The sequence below is a fragment of the Leuresthes tenuis genome, unplaced genomic scaffold (genome assembly GCF_036924035.1).
Source record: "Leuresthes tenuis unplaced genomic scaffold, fLeuTen1.0.hap1 SCAF_7, whole genome shotgun sequence".
NCBI classification, from domain to species: domain Eukaryota; kingdom Metazoa; phylum Chordata; class Actinopteri; order Atheriniformes; family Atherinopsidae; genus Leuresthes; species Leuresthes tenuis.
In genome coordinates, this window is record NW_027325361.1 from 4059147 (window position 1) to 4077678 (window position 18532).

The window sequence follows — 18532 nt, forward strand, 5'->3', positions numbered from 1 at the left end:
CCGTTCTCTGTCAGATGATCCCAATAATGTTGAGGTCCGGGCTCTGGGGAGGATTCATCCCTCCATAAGACCTGTTGCCACTGATTTTCAGTCCACTTCTTGTGTCATTTGGGATAGCTCAGCCTTTTCTCCCTGTTTTCATTCCTTAAGAATGGCTTCAATGCACATACTGCACACCATGCTAAGATATGTCAAGTTTTCAGCAAATAGCTCTTCTCAAAAATACAATTTTCTGTCTGTCAAACTGTGTTATCTTTGGCATTTTTCATAGATATAACTAAAGAAATGGGAATAAATTATGTGTATTATGACAGACCTCTAGTAATAAAGTGCCTAAAGATACAATTTTTCAGTCCAGGTACAAGGACTGGACTGTTTTATTGCGTTAAACACAATAAAATCAAATACAATACAATAAAAAGCCCAAAAAAATTCAACAATAGATGTAGCGCAATTAAAACATCACATTTGTAAAATTATGATAAATTGTTTATTCGAAACAACTTTCAATAAAACAATACAATGGTTTTTTAAAGTTTTTTAATTCTTATTTTTTATTTAACTAAATGAAAAGTGGTGATACAGTCTCTGTCCCATCAGGTGGCGCCAGAAGACGAGTTACACGTCATCTGTTTCTACTGATAAATAATAATCAAAGGACAATAAACTCATTTGTTTATTTACATGTGTCTGCCTGTGTTGAAATGTTTCAGATAACTGATATCAGGAATCAAAACAATTTGCTCAGTGTTTTAATTTACGACTGTAAAGATTGTAATAGATATACAACCAAGTACTGTAACTGCAGGATATGTTGCGTTCATTAACCCGTTTAAGCTCGTAGATTTCAAATGCGTTTTAAGAAAATAACCGTAAAGAGGGCACTGTTTAAAAAGCTTACCTTGTATAATAATAATTTTATAATTTAGCTAAATACACTCTAATGTGACACAGTCGATTGAATAAAACTATAAACAAAACTAACAGGCTAAAATGTATCTCGCTGATAAATAATTACAGAGACACATAATCTTAAATTCTATGTGTTTGCACTGTAAACAGACTTTAGAAAGGCGTACGCTATTTATGCCGTAATATTTCACGAAGGGATACAGAGTTGTTTTCGTAATTACCAAAACAAGTGGCGTAAAACTCATTGGTACTTTCCCCGTAAAGTCCCGTGAAATAGCCAGTCATGTGATTACAAGAGAAAATCCCGAGCATTCTGGTATCTCATGAATGTGTCATAATTCATATCCAATGAGACCCCGCCCTGTCCACAGTGTACCGTTGACCGTTCGTCTCTTCGGGCGTTACAGTCGCGCCTTCTCGCGTTAGCTTCTATGGTGACCAGCTAGAAAACCGTTCTCTTTACTCCGACCGGCCGGTTAGCTCCCGTTAGAGAGCTAACGGGCGTCCAATGAAATGGGATGATGTAGCGGGATAACTCCAGGGAAGAACTGCGCAGTACCATAGCATGCTAAGCTAACCTGGAGCCAAAAACATTTGCCGGGAGAAACTAACGAGTAACTACACCGAGCTAACGGCTCTAAGCTAACGCAGGCTAGCGTTCACCTGCGGGCTGTTCCTGGCGTTGCTGTTGCTAACTAACAGAATGGAAAGTGTGAAGGAAAACGAGTCTGGAGCGCTTTCGACTTCATCAACACCACAGGGTATACTTGAGTTTAGCAGTGACAGTAACTCCGTGAAGCCAAGTGGATTATCGCCGCTGCCTGCTGGAAAGAGACCCTCCATCGGGGAGGATGAGGGTGGGGGCGCGGAGGCGAAACTCTTTGGGAAGGGACTTGCAGCCACCTCCCTTCTCCAGATTGCGATAAGAAACGGGATATATCAAAACCAAGTTGCCAACGCAATCGGCGGTGCGGCGAAAACTATGAACATGCCCGCAGTCAGCAGCACCACTTCGGTCAACTCTTTGCTGAACAGGAGGCGGCACAGACACAAGAGGAACCTGTCTCTGGGGGCTCCGCCGAGTGCCAGCTCGCCCGGGGCGTCCCCCGCCGAGGCGGCCGGCCCCGCTCCCTCAGCTTCGCCGCTGAGCACTCTCAGTCTGGATAGAAAGACCTTCCTCCGGCAGAAGCAGTCCAAGCAGCTTCAGGCCTCTGATAAATCATGGGTGAGATCGGACCTCCGACGGGGCTGCATTCATGTTCACGACTGGCTCACGCCCTCCTACCCGCGACCCGTGCTGTGCACCGTGGACACCACCGCTAAAGAGGTAGCGAGTAAGCTGGAGGGAAGTAAAGCGGGGGCTGTGCTGAGAATAAACTGCAAACCTAATGCTGTAACCGACTTAAATGGTCTTAGTAAAGATATCAATGGACATTCTGATGACATTAAAAGTCTTGATGACAGTATGGATGTTAAAAATCCCAGCTCAGAGGGGGGTGAACACACAAAACAATGTTATCCTGATGCTAAACTGCCTTCTAACCTGCTGCATGATGATAAAACTGCTAGTGACTCTTCATCTGAGATCTATCTGAATGACATTGGCATGGATTTGAGCCTGAGCGTGGCAGACTGTTACGGGGTGTACTCTGGGTCAGACATGGAGAGCAGCACCTGTGAGGACTTCAGCCCGGGCGGACCCAGAAGCATGGAGCACAGAGACTCGCTCAGCGATGGGCTGGGTTTGGGTACCGACTCCTCAGTACAGAGTGTAAACTGTGACAGTGCCACAGAGGACCCTGACCTGTTTGAGAGCTCCTCAGATGAAGTGGAGCTCGCCTCCTCCCCAGCTCATTCACCTGACAACGCTGCTGCAGACCAGCAATCGCACCTGCCTCCCTCAGACACCAGCAGGGCTTCTCGCCAAGACAGAAGGCCAGATGATGACAGTGAAGCTGGGGCTGGTGATACCACAGATACCACAACATTAATCAAACCTGCCTCTAAGTGCTCCAGCAGCTCTCTGGCTCGGCCCCTGACCAGCCAAGCACCTGCCCAGCCTGACCTGGAGATCCCCGGGGGCAGCAGAGAGCGGTCCGAGCCCATCAATCCCAGTCCAACCCCGGCTCTCTTCATCCAGCTGCACGGGGGAGCTGTGCGGCGGCTGGGAGATGATGAACGGCCTCTACAGATCTTATACAAGTACCTCACTAACCTGGGGTTTGAAGATGCGTGGAGGGTGCAGGAGGAGGGAATGAATCCAGAAATTGGCTGCCTGATACGCTTCTACTTTGGTGAGTACTTTGTAAAAAGTTCACAATACAAATACTGGAGCTGCAGATATGTCTTTAAGGTGTTTCGTGAAGTCTGGTCCGGTGTTTGACTAAATTCATCACAATTCTTGGTTTCACTGAGAGCCACAAGCTGTTGCAGGCCACTTCAGCAGAGCTTGGCTCGTCTCTGCTCAGCCGCTGTTCATCCATTCTCAGCGTACCGTGAGTGCTGTCATTGTGTTTGGTCAGCCGGAGTGTTAAACGAGTGTTTTCAATTGTCATGCATGCACAATACCCGGTGTTGTGCCCGTAAAACCCTCTCCAGCCCCTCTGTGTGGAGGCCAGTAAGACGACACGTCAGGAGGTAGCAGGTGAGCTCTTTCAGCTCCCCCCCGACCCAATCCTGAGGCTTCACAGATTCACTTTCTCCTCTTAAAACTGCTGTTGTTGTTATCGACAGTGATCCTGTTTAGCTGACGAGCAGTTTAAGAGGATGGAAAAACACCCATGCTCTCTTACGGGATTAGTACAACTGGATATTGTTTTTGACCTTGTTTTGTACCCCATCAGCAAAGACAGGAGTGGGGAGGGGGGTAAAGAGTTGGGAGCTAAAGGCTCGGCTTAGATTTATGCTAACATTAAAGCATTTTACACACATTCTCAATCCAGTTTAAAACAACTCAGCTGGGCTTCACAGATCTGTTTTTAAGGGCATCCGAGAACACTTTTTTTTCTTGTTATTTTTATTTTTTGCATCAATAGATAAACCAAAACACTCTTTATTTCTATTTGCTCTAAGCAGGCTTGACTCTCATGGTAAAAACACAGGAACGAAGCATGACGTCCAGCCATGAAACAAGCAGCGAGAGGCTGGTTCATGTGACTGGCATCAGGAGAAGTGCTGCGATTACACGAGGTGACATCCAGTTCATCACTTCTTATCGCGGCCTCTTCTTGGGGCATTTATGTGCTTTCCTGAACGCTTTTAAACCCTGAGGGATTAAAATCCCCCATAGATTCGCAACAAAGATCTCACGGTTTGTACACCAGGAGTTGTTTGATATTGTTAGTGTCTCGCCAAAGGAGTTTGACACAGCAGAAACGCACGCTGCCACGTGCACACATGCTCTGTATTACACAGACTGGCAGTGTGCTGACGGTAAGAGAAAAGTGGAACTCAGATTTCACCTCCTCAGTGGTTCGAGTCTCTTTGAGACGGTCGCCAGCCTGAAACTGCAGCACCCAGAGGTCACTGCCTTGCATTACAAAGTCAGACGCTCGTCGCGTTTAAGGACGCACGTGCGTGTTCGAACAGGATTTAGTTGAAGAATGAGCAGGGCGTGACCATCAGCTGCTCGATGAGACAGGATGTTACCCATTCAGAGAAACTGACGGAAGGAAAGGGCATGTACATTAAGCCACTGCGGCTCCCTGCGCCGCCCAGGGAAGGACGGGTGTCGACAGCACACATTCCACATTATTGTGTAAACTAAAACTGGATCGAGTCAGTCGTGATGCTTCTGTCAAACATTTGGACTACATGTCACTCATCGTTTTAGTTACCTTGGGAAGACTACACCTTGTCCTTTAACCAGCAAATCTTGCTTTAAAGCCAATTTTTGTTCATGTCGCTGCATCGTCAGAGTTGTTGCTCACAGCAGCGTGGCGTCTCCTGCGAGTAACAACAGCGAGGGTTTGCAAAGCGCTCGGGAAAGAGGCTTTCATGTGGGCCCATCTTAAAATGAGCCTCAAATTATAGATGGCCGCCTCCCAAAGGGATTTTAAGCAAAAAGGACGACTGACTGAAGAGTTGTTTGGTGGAAAGGGTTGAAAGGATGACACCTGCTGTCATTGGGATTAACATTTCAAGATTTAAATGTAGTTAAAAAATGGCAGGAATTAGAGGGAGGAGGTCTATTTCAAATGCCTGGACCCAAACAGGAAGAAAAGACATCGCTGTAGTCTGGATTGGGACATTTTTGGGTCATTATTGCGAGTAGAATTAAGTTTTTAAATGGCTGATATATTCATCATTAGCTGAATAACAGGAAATGACTCAACACCTCAAAAAATAGCTTAAAGAATATAACTGTCAGCTGCAGCCTGAGAAAGAATAGTTTGGTTCAGAGGACTCTAATTATGCCTGATTTTGGGAAATATGAACATTATTTTACGTAACAAAAGAAGCCTAAACCCAAAAAGTGACTTTCAGCCTGAAATCTTTTCTAATAACCTGACAAAAAAAGCACTGAAGTTGTTTGAAGGGGTCCCGCTGGGGCTGCCCCCTCCTGAGGCGACGTCAGGGGAAACACAAAGTGAAGTTGTGTGTAAGCCACTGCAGGATGAAGGTGCTGGTGTTGTAAGACGTTACATAACCAGCTAATCTGATTCCAGGCCTCTTTGTGGTTCAGACTCTTCATGTGTCTCCCTTTGGTGGATGTGGGCTGACAGTTTTAGTGGAGAACACACAGTGACTGTAACTTAAAGCCACGGGGCGGTGAAGAGGACGGGGGGAAACGCAGCAGGAGCGCTTTCTGGCCTGGAACTGAACTGCAGTTAATTTTGTGTTAGCGAAGGGTTAATAATGTAACAAATCACGCCTGAATGAGTGCTCGTTTTGGCAGGGCACAGGATACCGCTCACTTACATAACCCCACAGCTCTCACTTTCTGAAAGAGAAACCCATGGAGACGGAGCTGATTCCCAAAGTCCCGCAGAGCTAAAAATAAAGCCGTCAGTTGCCCTCAAGTCCATCATAAAATGCACAGAAATAAAGTGATGCTAATCTGTCTTCCTCACAGGTAAGCCTCGCAGCGTGGGGGGATCTGAGCGCGTGCAGCTCTCCGGGGTGTTCAACGTGCGGAAAGGGAAGCTGGCGCTGCCGGTGAACCGCTGGTCAAAGCGTCAGGTCACACTGAGTGGAACCTGCCTCATTGTCTCCTCTGTGAAACACGCCCACACTGGCAAGATGCACATCCTCCCCCTCATCGGAGGAAAGGTACGTGTGAGGCGTGAAACCCTGTTTGTGTCTGTGAGGAGGTGGAGATCCTCTCTGTGGTTGAGAGGCCGAGCTCCTCCTGCTGCGGGATGCCTCCTGACCTCCAGCTTTACGTCAGGCCTTCAGTGAGACTTGGGCTGAATGTTTTCTTTAACCAGCAGTAAAATATGTAGACCTGTATCAGCCATCTCTAACAGACAGAAAATGACAACTAAAAGCTGTCTTTAGCATAGATGGGGGGAACTAAGATGTCTTTCTGTCTGCAGGTGGAGGAGGTGAAAAGGCACAGCCACTGTCTGGCTTTAAGCTCTGCGGGTCCTCAGAGTCAGACCTACTACATCAGCTACGACTCGTACCCTGAGCACCTCCGCTGGCACAGGATGGCCTCCAAGGTACAAACTGCAGCTTTGGGGCTGTGCACTCGTATCCGAAGCTGTCCTCGGTGTGTGAAGCTACAGTCCGGCTCCCTTATGAGCATTTAAATGGATTAAATGGATCTATTCTTCTCCACTTTTAACACCTCTGACAAACAAATGCTCCAGCCTGGTACTCCACTTTAGTAATAAACAATTTGCAGAAATACCTAAATGTAAATAGTCTTTTAATGATCAAAGTCAGTGTATTTGCATGCTGATTTAGGCTGAATAATTCGCCCACATTGTGCATGAAATTCACCTGAACTTGGCTGATGAGTCGCTTTCTTCCTGTTGTACATTGTTGAGAGTTCCACATTTAAATTTTGTGGTCATGAACTAGTTTTTAACCACAAATTGAAGCCCACACTGAGAGTGAGACATGGGTTTACTTCCTTCCTCTGTGTTGCATTCCAGCCACATCAACATGAAATCACTTCCTCGGTAATCAGGCTCTGAACTGTCACAGGAGAATCTGAAGGATCTCATACTGTGCAAAATGAAATGATACTAAACGGGAGAGAGTCGCCGTTCGCTGCTCGCTGACCTGACACCGATTCAGAAGAGTCCCCACGGTGCCTCTGTTTGCTCCTTCTCTCTTCTGATGTTTCCGGTGTTCCAGTTTAAGCACAAAATATGTCAAAATTGTTGCAGTCCTGTTAATACGCTTCATATTTATAGTTTCTATATTTATAGCTTTCAGTTTAGAGCTCATTACAGAACAGAGACTCTTTATTTTGTCCTGTATCACTTCCATTAAAATGCATCTGAATTTAACTTTTAATTATGTGAGCAACAGAAATATGTTTTTACTGCAATTAAAATGTGCCAATAAGACAAAGTATATCCTGTTTCAGCTTATAGATCTTATACCAAAAGCATTTTAACAGCAGAGTGAGATTTAACTTTATTGTTGAGGTGTTTTTGAAGGGTATAAAAGCCATAGTGTTCGTCCAGGAGTCCTGCCTTTTAAAACGGGGCCGACGTCGACTTGCTGTCGAGGTTTAACCGCTCGTTGTGTTGTCCCGTGTGTCAGATCGCCTCTCAGAGGGTGAACTCGGTGGACCTGTCGTGCTGCAGCCTGGAGGAGCTGCCCGCTCAGCTGTTCTACAGCCAGGACCTCACCCACCTCAACCTCAAAAACAACTTCATGTCCCCTCACAGAGGTGTTCCAGCACTCACCAGGTGAGGTTCTGTCACACACCTCTCCATGTCTGCCGTATTTTCCTGCCTGTGGGTTTAACCGTCTCAGGTAGCTAAAACAGGAAGCAGCTCTGATCAAATTACGGATGAGGTGCATTTGTGGGTGGTCGCGTGTTTTGAATGATTAAACGAGAGCGGTGCTGATGAGAGAATTGACATCACCCGACCTCTGAGGCAGAGGGCTTCTCCAGGTCAGTTTCTTGAATTAGGTGCTGATGTCATGGTCTTGTGATGTCCTAAAGTGGTGTTTTACCACCCAGAAAGAGCTGGATGGCTTAATTTAGAAATATTTCCACAAAAAACGTTCCTACTTCAGACCACGCACTGACTGCGAGGCGCAAGTTTAGTTGTTTTCTGACAGAGGAGGAAAACATTTGCGCTCTGCCCCTCTGTGGCTTTTGCTGTGGTTCTGCTCACATCTCAGACTGAGCAGACACCGTGGGGATGTGGTTTCTGAAACTTCGCTCTGTGGTGTCACAGTTGAGTCATCGATCGCTGGTAATGAGCTGATTAACAGTTTCCTAACCCTGTCGTACTAACGGTAAAATCTGCGTGGTGTTTGGACTTGAAACAAATGTGGGACTGCTCGCCGAGTCGAGCTGCTGACGTCATTCTGCAGTTTGTGTTGACAGCTGCCGAGCTGAGTACAATATGTCCTCAAACACTTGTTTAGTGCAAAACTGAATTCAGCTGAAGGTATTTGCACAGACTCCTCTGGAGATCTGAGGGTCCTGTGTCCTGATCCCCTGCGTGGTCGGCTGTGGTCAGATAAAGTTAAGAGGCTGCACTTGCTTAACTCACAGCACTGTTATCCAAAGACAATATGTACTCTGACTCGGCTAAAAGATCAGCAGCGTTCATCGGACGAGATGTTTGTCAGTCTCTCCGTTTTTCACACAGCATTTCCTTCATATTTCGTAAAGAAAGCCTGACAGCGACGCGATGGAAACGTACACGTATAGGCCGTGTATACACTGCCATTGTTTCTGCATAAACACATGCTTCCCAGGCAGTGTTTTTCCTGTGGTTGCTCTGTGACTTTCCCTCGGAAGGACGTGGCTCAGCCTTTCACCCTGACCGCGCTGTGAACTGGATAAGTTGAGCGTGTCCTCTCACTCAGCTCCCACCTGCATTGTTGCAGCTGTGCTGCTATATTCCGACAGTTTTCCCTGTTTACCAAAGAGGTGTTGTGTCATTCAGAAAGTTTGTTTTTGTTGGTGCCCAATTTAGAAGAAGGCCAGGATCTGATTATAGTACAGAGATGAATATCAGTGTCCGTCTTTGTCTGCCCTCTTCCTGCCGTCCCTCCCTCTGTCACTCTCACTCAAACTGAGCGCCTCTTTCTTTCCTCTTAGGTTCTGTAAGCTGAGAAGCCTCAGTCTGTCGAATAACGCTCTGTCTGAGTTTCCTCTGGCCTTGTGCGACATCACCTCGCTCACAGAGCTGAACCTCTCTGGAAACCGTCTCTCCTGCCTGCCTGTGGAAGTTGGAACTATGCAAAAGTAAGTGGCTTAAGGAAAATGACAGCCCTGCAGGGATTAATGATGATAATGGCAATGATCACTTTTCCAGCATTTGACTGAGAGCAGAATGTGTCCTCCGGAGACCTCCATCAGATTATTATTATCTCTCTGTATTAAATGAGAAACTGGCGGTGTACCAGACTTGTGTCCTGACAATGCAGAGCTTTTTGTCCAGGTGCCCACAGTGCAGAGTCATGCTGACACCGCCCCTGCATGGTGGAGTCAGATGCTCAGCCACTGTCTCCTCCTAAATGTGGGACTTTTATGCACACGAGACATTTTTATAAACGGAATCTGAGAGCATCAGAAATGCACCTGCAGTTTTATCTTATTTCACTTTATTTGTGCTGATAATGTGTCGGCTGTTTAGTAGCTAGACTTAACTCTCAACCAGGTTTATGGTCACAGCATTCACACGTTTTCCTTTTTAATCTGAAGTTTCTTTTTTAGTTGTGTAACGCCCACAAAATACTGATCAACAGAGTGTTTAATTTAGCCTTAGTTTGTCGCGATTATTCATTAAGTTTGTTTACATCGTCCATGTAAAGACTTGAAAGCACAGTATGAGACCAAAAAATACCCCATTTCTGATACAGACATGGTTTCTTATCTAAAAACACCGTTGATGGCTGCTACTAATCCCTTTCTGAGCTCATGGTGCTCATATTTTTCGAACAGAACTTTTTCTGTCACTCTGAATGACTACACCTCCTCAGTGGCTCGGTCCAGTTGTGGTGTACCACAGGGCTCAGTCCTGGGACCCCTTCTGTTCTCTGTTTACATGCTACCTCGTTTTGTTTGGTCCCCCAAACTCTCTTTTTATACTCTGGTATTAATCAGGGCTCCCTCCAATTAATTCAAAGGCTTTGAAAAGCCTTAAATGGCCTTACCCTAAAGTACACATCAGACTTATTGACCTGGTATGTGGCCTCCTGACCACTGAGATCCACTTTATGGAACTATTTACCTGCTGCACTCAGACGTACAACTTCTCTTGAGCTCTTTCAATCCCGCCTTAAAACTTTCCTTTTGCAGAGGACTGTTGGTAAAGTCTGATATATATTGTATTGCTGCCAGATCTGTGTCTGTCCCCACTTTTCTTTTTAATTCTGCTGCTATGTTAAGCACTTTGTAACACTGTTTGGTTCTATTTATTATTTTTTTTACAAGCTTTACTAGTTTGAAATAATTAGTAACTCGCATACAAATTCACTTGATCTGTCTTCTAAAGATATTTTAGTCTCAGCTACGATGTTGTTTTTTAGTTATATTCTGTCAAACGAGGTGGTCAGCCAGGGTTCAGTAGTTCATAGTAAGTGTAGTTCAGAGTTCAGGGTCCTCATAGTTTTGGCTGTTGGAAGGTTTTTTCACACCGTCTGTGTACAGTTGGAAAATTGATTAAGGAGTTCTCATTAAATTCTTTTCCCCCAGCCTGCAGACTCTCCTCCTGGATGGAAACTTTCTGAGTTTGCTGCCTGCTGAGATGGGCTCTCTGGAGGGTCTGACCTACCTTGGTTTATCCTTCAACTGTTTCAGCTGCGTCCCCCCCGTCCTGGAGAAGCTCAGGGGCATGGAGAGGCTGTGTCTGGCAGGGAACCAGCTCTCTGTCCTGGATCTGGCTGGGCTGCAGTGGCTGCCTGCTCGCTACGTAGATCTCAGGTAAGAATATCCACACAAGCTGCGGCATTCTTGGATGTTTTACTGGAACCAAGCTTGCTTGAAATCTAATATTTCCCAAGATGCTGCAGGGAGAATCTTCTTTCTGTCTCTGCGTCACGGCTCTTTGTTGCACCAGGCTGATTTGGGAATCTGTGGAGTAAATGTTCAAATATGCAGCTGTAGAAACTGGACTTTTTCAATTATTCACTTCAGAGGTGAAGCTATTTGGTAATCTATTATGTAATCTGTCATCCTTTTTTTTTTTCATTGGGGACATTTTAATCTTGATAATCCTATGAATTGATATTTGCAGCATTAACTGGTTGCAGCTGTAACTCAGATGTTGAATATATACCACAACTTTTCTGATTTCTCCCCTGTGGCGGCCATCTTGTTCAGGCTGAACCGGCTTCAGACGGTGACGGTGGCAGATACAGAGCAGCTGGTTCACATCAGCCAGCTGGACCTGAGGGACACCGGTCTGCAGGAGCTGGATGTCAGGGCTCTCTGTAACCTGGAGGTGCTCCGCTGTGACAGAAACTCGCTGTCCCTCCTCAGAGTCAGCGGGCACGCCCTCAAGAGCCTGCACGCCTCACGAAACGGTACCGGCAGTTATGACGTGTGGTTTATGGTAAAAAACTGATGAATCCTGACTTTATACATGTTGTGTTTGTGTTTGTAGAGCTGAGGCAGCTGGACGTGCAGCCAGTCCCAGAGAATCTGACCGTTCTGGATCTGTCCAGGTATGAACACTTTATAATCCCAAAGAGCAGAATGTGTCCTTCGACCAAGCTGTATGCTGACTGTGTTTCTTCCCTGAAAGGAACAAGCTGGGATGCGTCCCAGACTGGGTGTGTGAGAGCAGCAGGCTGGAGGTGCTGGACATCAACCATAACTGTGTCACTGAGCTGCCTGTGTGGTGAGCAAATCTTTTCTTTGGTTTCACTTCAGACACCAATGGGAGAGCTGATGTGACGCAACAGCAGCCAGGGGTTCAAGAACAGAAACTCTCTGCTTCACTTTGCTAAAATGAAGAACTGTTGCTTAGATGACCAACTTTGTACTAGTGCTTACATCCTCTTTTTCTTTTTTAAGTTGGGTTGCAGTGCCGTAATTGTTCGTTCAACCAATCATTTTACGCTTAAGTTACATAGTTTTCACCTTCCAGGTGTTTCTCGGACCCCACAAAGCTCACACTCTGAGGCAGGAGCTAAAAAAAGACAACAATCAGCCTCATCCTTTGGTGCAGACACAAAAAAGAAGGGGAACTACCTCCTCACCTTTCTGCACTAAAATCAGGCCTTTTCAGGGCATTGTACAGGCGAGGAGGGATGATTGGATCCGATCTGCCTCACAGGAGGACTTTACAGCAGCAACAGAATATAGAATAAATGAATTCTTATACCAGACCTTGTTGTAACCAAACCGTTCTTTAATGGAGTTAGTTTGGAAGTTCCTACTCCACTCTGGATGTAATAACTGGTCGTTTCACAGGGATTAGACGGAGGATAATCTGAGAGTTGTCTTTAGTTTTTAGACTTTAGAGTTGGATTGTATTTCACCTTTTCATCTGCACCTTTAGCAACATGGACATGCACACATCTGAGCTTCCAGCTGAATGTGAAGCATTTCTCAGTTCTCTCCTGTTCCGTCATGAGTTAAAAGTTGCTCGAACATTCGGTGAACTTACTGAACCTCAGTGAAAAGCAGAGGGCGTTCAGTATGCAGATGTGTGTTTCCGCTGATAGATTAACAGTACACACACTGAGCTGGCTGTGTTTGTGTTGTAGGCTGTTATCCAGTGGGAGCCTGAGAAAGCTGCTGGCAGGCTGGAACGATGTGTGTCGGCTGGCTGAGAGGCTGGAGAGGTCTCAGCTTGAAGTTCTGGACCTGCAACACAACCACCTGACAGAGCTCCCACACAACCTGTTCATCAAAGCACAGAGGTGCACTCCTTTTACTCCTTATTTGTTCTTTCTACCTGTGGTCCTGGCAACTTCCTGCACAAGTCCCTCTCAGTTCTGAAGTATTAAGCTTTCACTCTGTGTATTACATCACAGCTTACGCTACCTGAATGTGTCGGCCAACAAACTGGATGACCTCCCTGCAGCCAGCCTGTCAGAGGACGCCTTCAGCAACCTGGAGGAGCTCTATGTGACCAACAACAGCTTGACAGACAAGTGCACCCCTCTCCTGACTGGACACAGCCACCTCAGGGTGCTCCACCTCGCCTACAACCAGCTGCAGACTTTCACTGCCAGGTGAAACGCACAAACACCTCCAAGTATTTCAGCAAGAACAACAAAATACTGATGAAGTGCTGCAGTGAATGAGAAAATGGACGTGTTGTCCTGCAGAGCTTCACCAAACGTCGTGTTTTTCTTCACGCGTGCAGATCAAAACGACTCATTTCCCTCACATTTCTGAAGGGATTTTGACTTTGTACCTCCTCATCCTGCAGTAAACTGGCTCGGCTGGAGCAGCTGGAGGAGCTGGACCTGAGCGGCAACAGACTGCGAGCTGTGCCCACCACCATCCTCAACTGTCAGCGCCTGCACACGCTGTGCGCCCACTCCAACTGCATCAACACCTTCCCCGAGGTCCTCCAGCTGCCTGAGATTAAGGTCCGTCAGATTTATGCAGACACATTTATGCTCTGTACTTATTCTTGTCCAGCAGATCATTATGAGGTTCTGTCAGAGTGCTTCGGTTCCTTCTTTCAGTGATTCATCTCTTTTGGGCCAAATCAGAAAATCCTTTGCAAATCAAGTCTTAGGAAAAATGAAACCCATCTAGATGTAATTTGTAGTATCGTAAGTGTTGGAGATTCTCAGCTCTCACTCTGTCATCAGTGTGTTGACCTGAGCTGCAACGAGCTGACCGAGGTGACGCTGCCGGAGACGCTTCCTCCCAAACTCCAGGAGCTCGACCTCACAGGAAATCCTCGACTCAACCTGAACCACAAGAGCTTGGAACTCCTCAAGTAGGAACCACAAGCATAAACACACCGCAGTGGAAGCTTTCAAAGAAAAAGGCGGCTGTCTGATCTTTGTTTTCCTCTTTCTCTCTGCAGTAATATCCGCTGTTTCAGGGTGGATCCGTCTCCCTCGGCTCCGTGTGCGAGTGAAGGCCACGGAGCCCCTGCTGTGTGGAGCCACGGCTACACTGAGGCCTCCGGATTCAAAAACAAGTCAGTCTTTCTCCATTGGTCCCATTTTCTACCCACGCTCTGACACTTTTTATGACTGGGGATAGCTATTTACTATCAAAAGTCTTCATTCGGTTGGTATTGAAATTAAAATGTGATTGTTCAGTGTTGATGCAGCTCTGACTGATCCGCTTCTGTGCGTGAAACATTAATAAGGTGTCAGTGTCCGTGATAATCATGTTTTTAGCTGGAGGTCCAAAGCCTTCAGACACGCAGACGCTGCTTGTTCTGGTTCCCAGCTGACGGTTTGTTGCTGATGTTCTCAGGTTGTGCGTGGCGGCTCTGGCCCAGGACAGCTTCTGCGGGATCCGTGAAGCTCTGTACGGGGTTTTTGACGGAGACAGGAACGTCGAGGTGCCTTACCTGCTGCAGTGCACCATGGGAGACGTGTTGGCCGAGGAGCTGCACCGAGGCCAGAGGCAGGAGGACTACATGACCAACACTTTCCTCACCATGCAGAGGTAAACGCACACCTGAACACGACTGCAGATTCAGGAGGAAAACAGCCTCCCACTCTCCCGATCACACAGCATGTCTCTGCTGCTCCGCTGCAGGAAACTGGGCACGGCGGGCCAGAGGATGGGCGGTTCAGCAGCTTTGTGTCACATCAGACACGACCCGGTGGCTGCCGGCGAGCACGGCGGCTGCTTCACTCTGAAGGCCGCCAATGTCGGCAGGTGTCAGGCCGTGTTGTGCAGAGACGGCAGAGCTATGCTGCTCTCCGACATCCACACCGTCAAAGAGGAGTCTGAGTACCAGAGGGTCCGGCAGCACAACGCCATCATCACTGAGGTATCAACACTCATCAGCGCTGAAAGGATCACTGATGAACGAATGATTAATGAATTCTCTGCTTTTAAGCTTTTCAATGTGAGGCTTTGCTGTTGTTTTCTGGTCTTTAAACAGAATATCTTCAGGACTGTTGGCAGAACAAAACAAACAAAACAAATTAAATGACTGTCAGATTCACTTATATGCAGATGACACTGTTATATACTCCTCCAGCTCAGACATTTCACAAATTCAATATTCAATACAATCTGCTTTTAATCTAGTCCAAAAATGGCTCTCTGCCAATAAGCTTCTTTTGAATAAGAATAAATCACATCTTATGTCGTTTTGTACAAGACAAAATTCTTTGCCTTTCATAAAAAACCTGGTATATCAATGACCTGGATGGTACAGCATATAGGCCTTTGGCTAGACTCTCAGTTATCTTTTAAACCTAATCACAAAGAAAATTTATGGTCGTCTTTGGTCACTTTACCGGTCTGTTGAATGTTTTTCTTTGCAAGTCCGAAGAAGAATTGTGACACAGTTGGTGCTGCCAACCCTTGATTATGCTGATGTTATTTAAAGCAACACCCCAGAAACAGATCTTCGTCCTCTAAATACTTTATATAAGTCTTTGTAGATTTGTTCTGAGGTGCCCATACAGGACACTCCACTGTTTAACGTATGAGTCCTTGAATTTGAATTGGCCGTCTCTCAAGGCCAGAAGGAAATTTCATTGGTCATTATTTACTTTTAGATACTGAGGGAGATTAAAGTAGATGCACTTAAAACAATATCTTATATCTTTCTGTTCACAGTACAGCCGAAGGCATACTGATCAAAAAAATATTTCCAATCTGGAAAGAAATTTAAGTTTAAATCTACATCAGACTGGAATAAACTACCACAATCACTCAGATCTATCACCTCTTTTTATAGCTTTAAATCATCTTTATTTACTCATTGACAAACATCCTGCTCTTGTTTTTCTGTTGGACTGAGTCTGTCTGGACCTGTTACTTGTGCTCAAGTACGTGTATATATATATATACATACACAAGTCTATATATAGACTTCCCTTTAATCATGATTTCATACTACTTATGGTTATATTTATGTTTTTTTAAGGACCCCCTCGAAAAGGGGCTATCCTCTAAATAAACAAACAAACAAAAAATTTAAATCATAGAAATTTTCCAGAGTTGGAAAAAAAAAAATCTCCTTAAATTCAAAACTTAAGCCAAATTAAATCTTCATTTTCTCTCTTTAATAAATGAAACTCTTTTCAAAAAGCATTTTAAAGCCTGAGTTTTGAAAGCCTAAATGTTCATGTTTTACTGTAAAATGCTTTGTTCCCAGTTTTATGATCCTTAAACGATGTCATGATGTGAAACATGTTTCAAACACGCCCTCCGATTGATGATCATTATCACAAATGATCAATTTAAAAAACTGTTTCCCTCTTCTTCTTCTGCAGGATAACAAAGTCAGTGGCGTAACAGACTCCACCAGAATTATGGGTTACTCCTTCCTCTGTCCCTCCGTGACGCCCCGCCCCCACGTCTCCATGGTGACGCTAACCCCGCAGGATGAGTTTTTCCTTCTGGGCAGCCGGGGATTGTGGGACCTGTTGTCTCCGAGTGAGGCGATCGAGGCCGTCAGGAACGTTCCGGACGCTCTCGCAGCCGCCAAGAAGCTGGTGACGCTGGCCCAGAGTTACGGCTGCTCCGACAGCCTCAGCGCCGTCGTGGTGCAGCTCAGCATCACCGAAGACTGCTGCTGTTTCTGCGAGCCGCCGCCCCCGCCGCCCAGCCCCGGCCCGGGCGCTCACACCAGCACACATCCCTACTCATCCAGCAGCGACGGTGGGATCCCGCTGCCGCCGGCCTCCTCTGGCACTGCGAGCGAGCTGAGCAGCGAGTTCAGCACGTCCGAGATGAGCAGCGAGGTCGGATCCACGGCGTCCTCTGAGGAGCCGCCACTGCAAACTGAGCCGCTCACTTCCCACCTGAACCCGCAAGGCCGAGCCGGCGTGCGCAGACCAGCCTGTGGGGGGGGCAGCTTCCAGAGACAGTTCTCCGGAGCGCTGTCCGACAACGGGCTCGACAGCGAGGACGAGGAGCCCATCGCCGGCGTGTTCTCCAACGGCAGCCGTGTGGAGGTAGAGGCTGACGTCCACTGTCTGCTCCGCCACAACTGTGCTCACACCAGCACACTGAGTGCAAACCAGCCCCATCCGGTCCCGTCTGCAAACGAGCCCTTAACTCTCGCCATGACCTCCCCATCTGCCTCCCCCGTCGCTCCCTCCTCTCCCTGCCTCAGCGGGGAGGCTCGCTCGGGGACTCTGGGCCGCCGGGCTCGAGCTAACGGCTCCGTAGCCTGCCAGGGCAGGAACCAGGATCTCATCGAGGAGGCCGCGGACGCCCCTGTCAGGAAGCAGGGGGGTTACTTCAACGCTCCAGCCCAGCCAGACCCGGACGACCAGCTCATCATCCCGCCAGAGCTGGAGGAGGAAGTCCGGCAGATCATCCAGCAGCAGCAGCAGCAGCAGCAGCAGCAGCAGCAGCAGATGCAGACACACAACCAGCAAGCACACGCCTACCAGAAACCTGCGGATTATTTCGTCACTCACCTCTGACACTCTGGCAGCTGGGATCAGCCCTGCTCACCAGAACCTCAGAGGACTGGGCGTGATGTCGGATCAGAAACAGTTTTCTTATGGTTTTGTTACTCACTTTATTTTCTACTGTTAACTCATTGAAGCGCAGCGCAGTTTTTATAACACCTTATGTTGCTAAAATCATCACGTGTTATTGATTTTTATCATATCTATCATTTGAAGAAGCACTTTGCTTATTAGACTTTTGAGGCTGATTCTATGTGAAACGGTACTTTAAGATTCGGACCACTCTGTTTTCGTGTTCTAGCGGACATTTCCCCAGTTGGTCGCGGCTGATGGCCTTACAGTTGTCGGAGTTAGTAACTGTTTAACTAACTCCTAGGAGTTTAATACTTTAAAGTGACTTAGTCACTGAGGCGTACTAATATTCTCTGAGAGAAAAGATGATTATTTCTGAAGGCTGATATTCCAGGTTTGTGTTCTCTGGGTGTGCAGAGTCCAGAGTGGTGCTGCAGTGGTGGGTCAATGCTGATCGTAGTTACTACCAGCTCAATGAATGTTCTCAGAACAGTGTTACAGACTTCTTGGCAACAGCAAACCGCACAAGAGAGCTACTTTTGCTATGTAATAAATTAAAGTTTTCAGATAACCGCACTATGTCGACCTGGACTTCTTGATGAGGATGTTTGGAGGAGTGTTTAAAGACCTCCGAGGAGACAGAAAAAGCTATTCTGAGACTCACACTTTCAGCCTAATGTAGAAACTTCAGACTAACTGGAGCTTGTTTCTACTTCAGCTGAATGGAATAAAACAAAATGTTCCACCTTAAGAACGGCACAACAAGCAACAGTCGTCACATTGTGCTGTTTGTGCGACACAATCGCTGCTTTGTGCTCTGAAATGGTCAATTTAGAGGTTGTGTAATTACGTCACTGTGGAAACGGAGAAA

At 46.6% G+C, this 18532-nt stretch overlaps 1 protein-coding gene across 1 annotated transcript; it reads left to right on the plus strand.

The window, feature by feature from the left end:
- Positions 1-1267: 1267 nt before the first annotated feature.
- On the plus strand, positions 1268-18235 carry LOC140311545 (PH domain leucine-rich repeat protein phosphatase 1-like). Its single transcript, XM_072388938.1, has 17 exons — positions 1268-3206; positions 5987-6183; positions 6450-6575; positions 7633-7781; positions 9155-9301; positions 10754-10981; positions 11381-11583; positions 11664-11724; positions 11805-11900; positions 12772-12927; positions 13042-13242; positions 13443-13605; positions 13834-13964; positions 14055-14171; positions 14456-14650; positions 14744-14981; positions 16441-18235. Exons 1-17 carry the CDS (start codon positions 1616-1618, stop codon positions 17599-17601), a joined length of 5160 nt encoding a protein of 1719 aa, XP_072245039.1. The 5' UTR covers positions 1268-1615; the 3' UTR covers positions 17602-18235.
- Positions 18236-18532: the final 297 nt, after the last annotated feature.

What these genes read in the sequence shown, in the direction of transcription:
- LOC140311545 (XM_072388938.1), top strand. Translation starts at nt 1,616, where the DNA reads ATGGAAAGTGTGAAGGAAAACGAGTCTGGAGCGCTTTCGACTTCATCA. An exon ending in GTCACTGAGCTGCCTGTGTG is followed by an intron (nt 11,901 to 12,771) that starts GTGAGCAAATCT and finishes TTTGTGTTGTAG; the next exon opens with GCTGTTATCCAGTGGGAGCC. An exon ending in TCCAGCTGCCTGAGATTAAG is followed by an intron (nt 13,606 to 13,833) that starts GTCCGTCAGATT and finishes CTCTGTCATCAG; the next exon opens with TGTGTTGACCTGAGCTGCAA.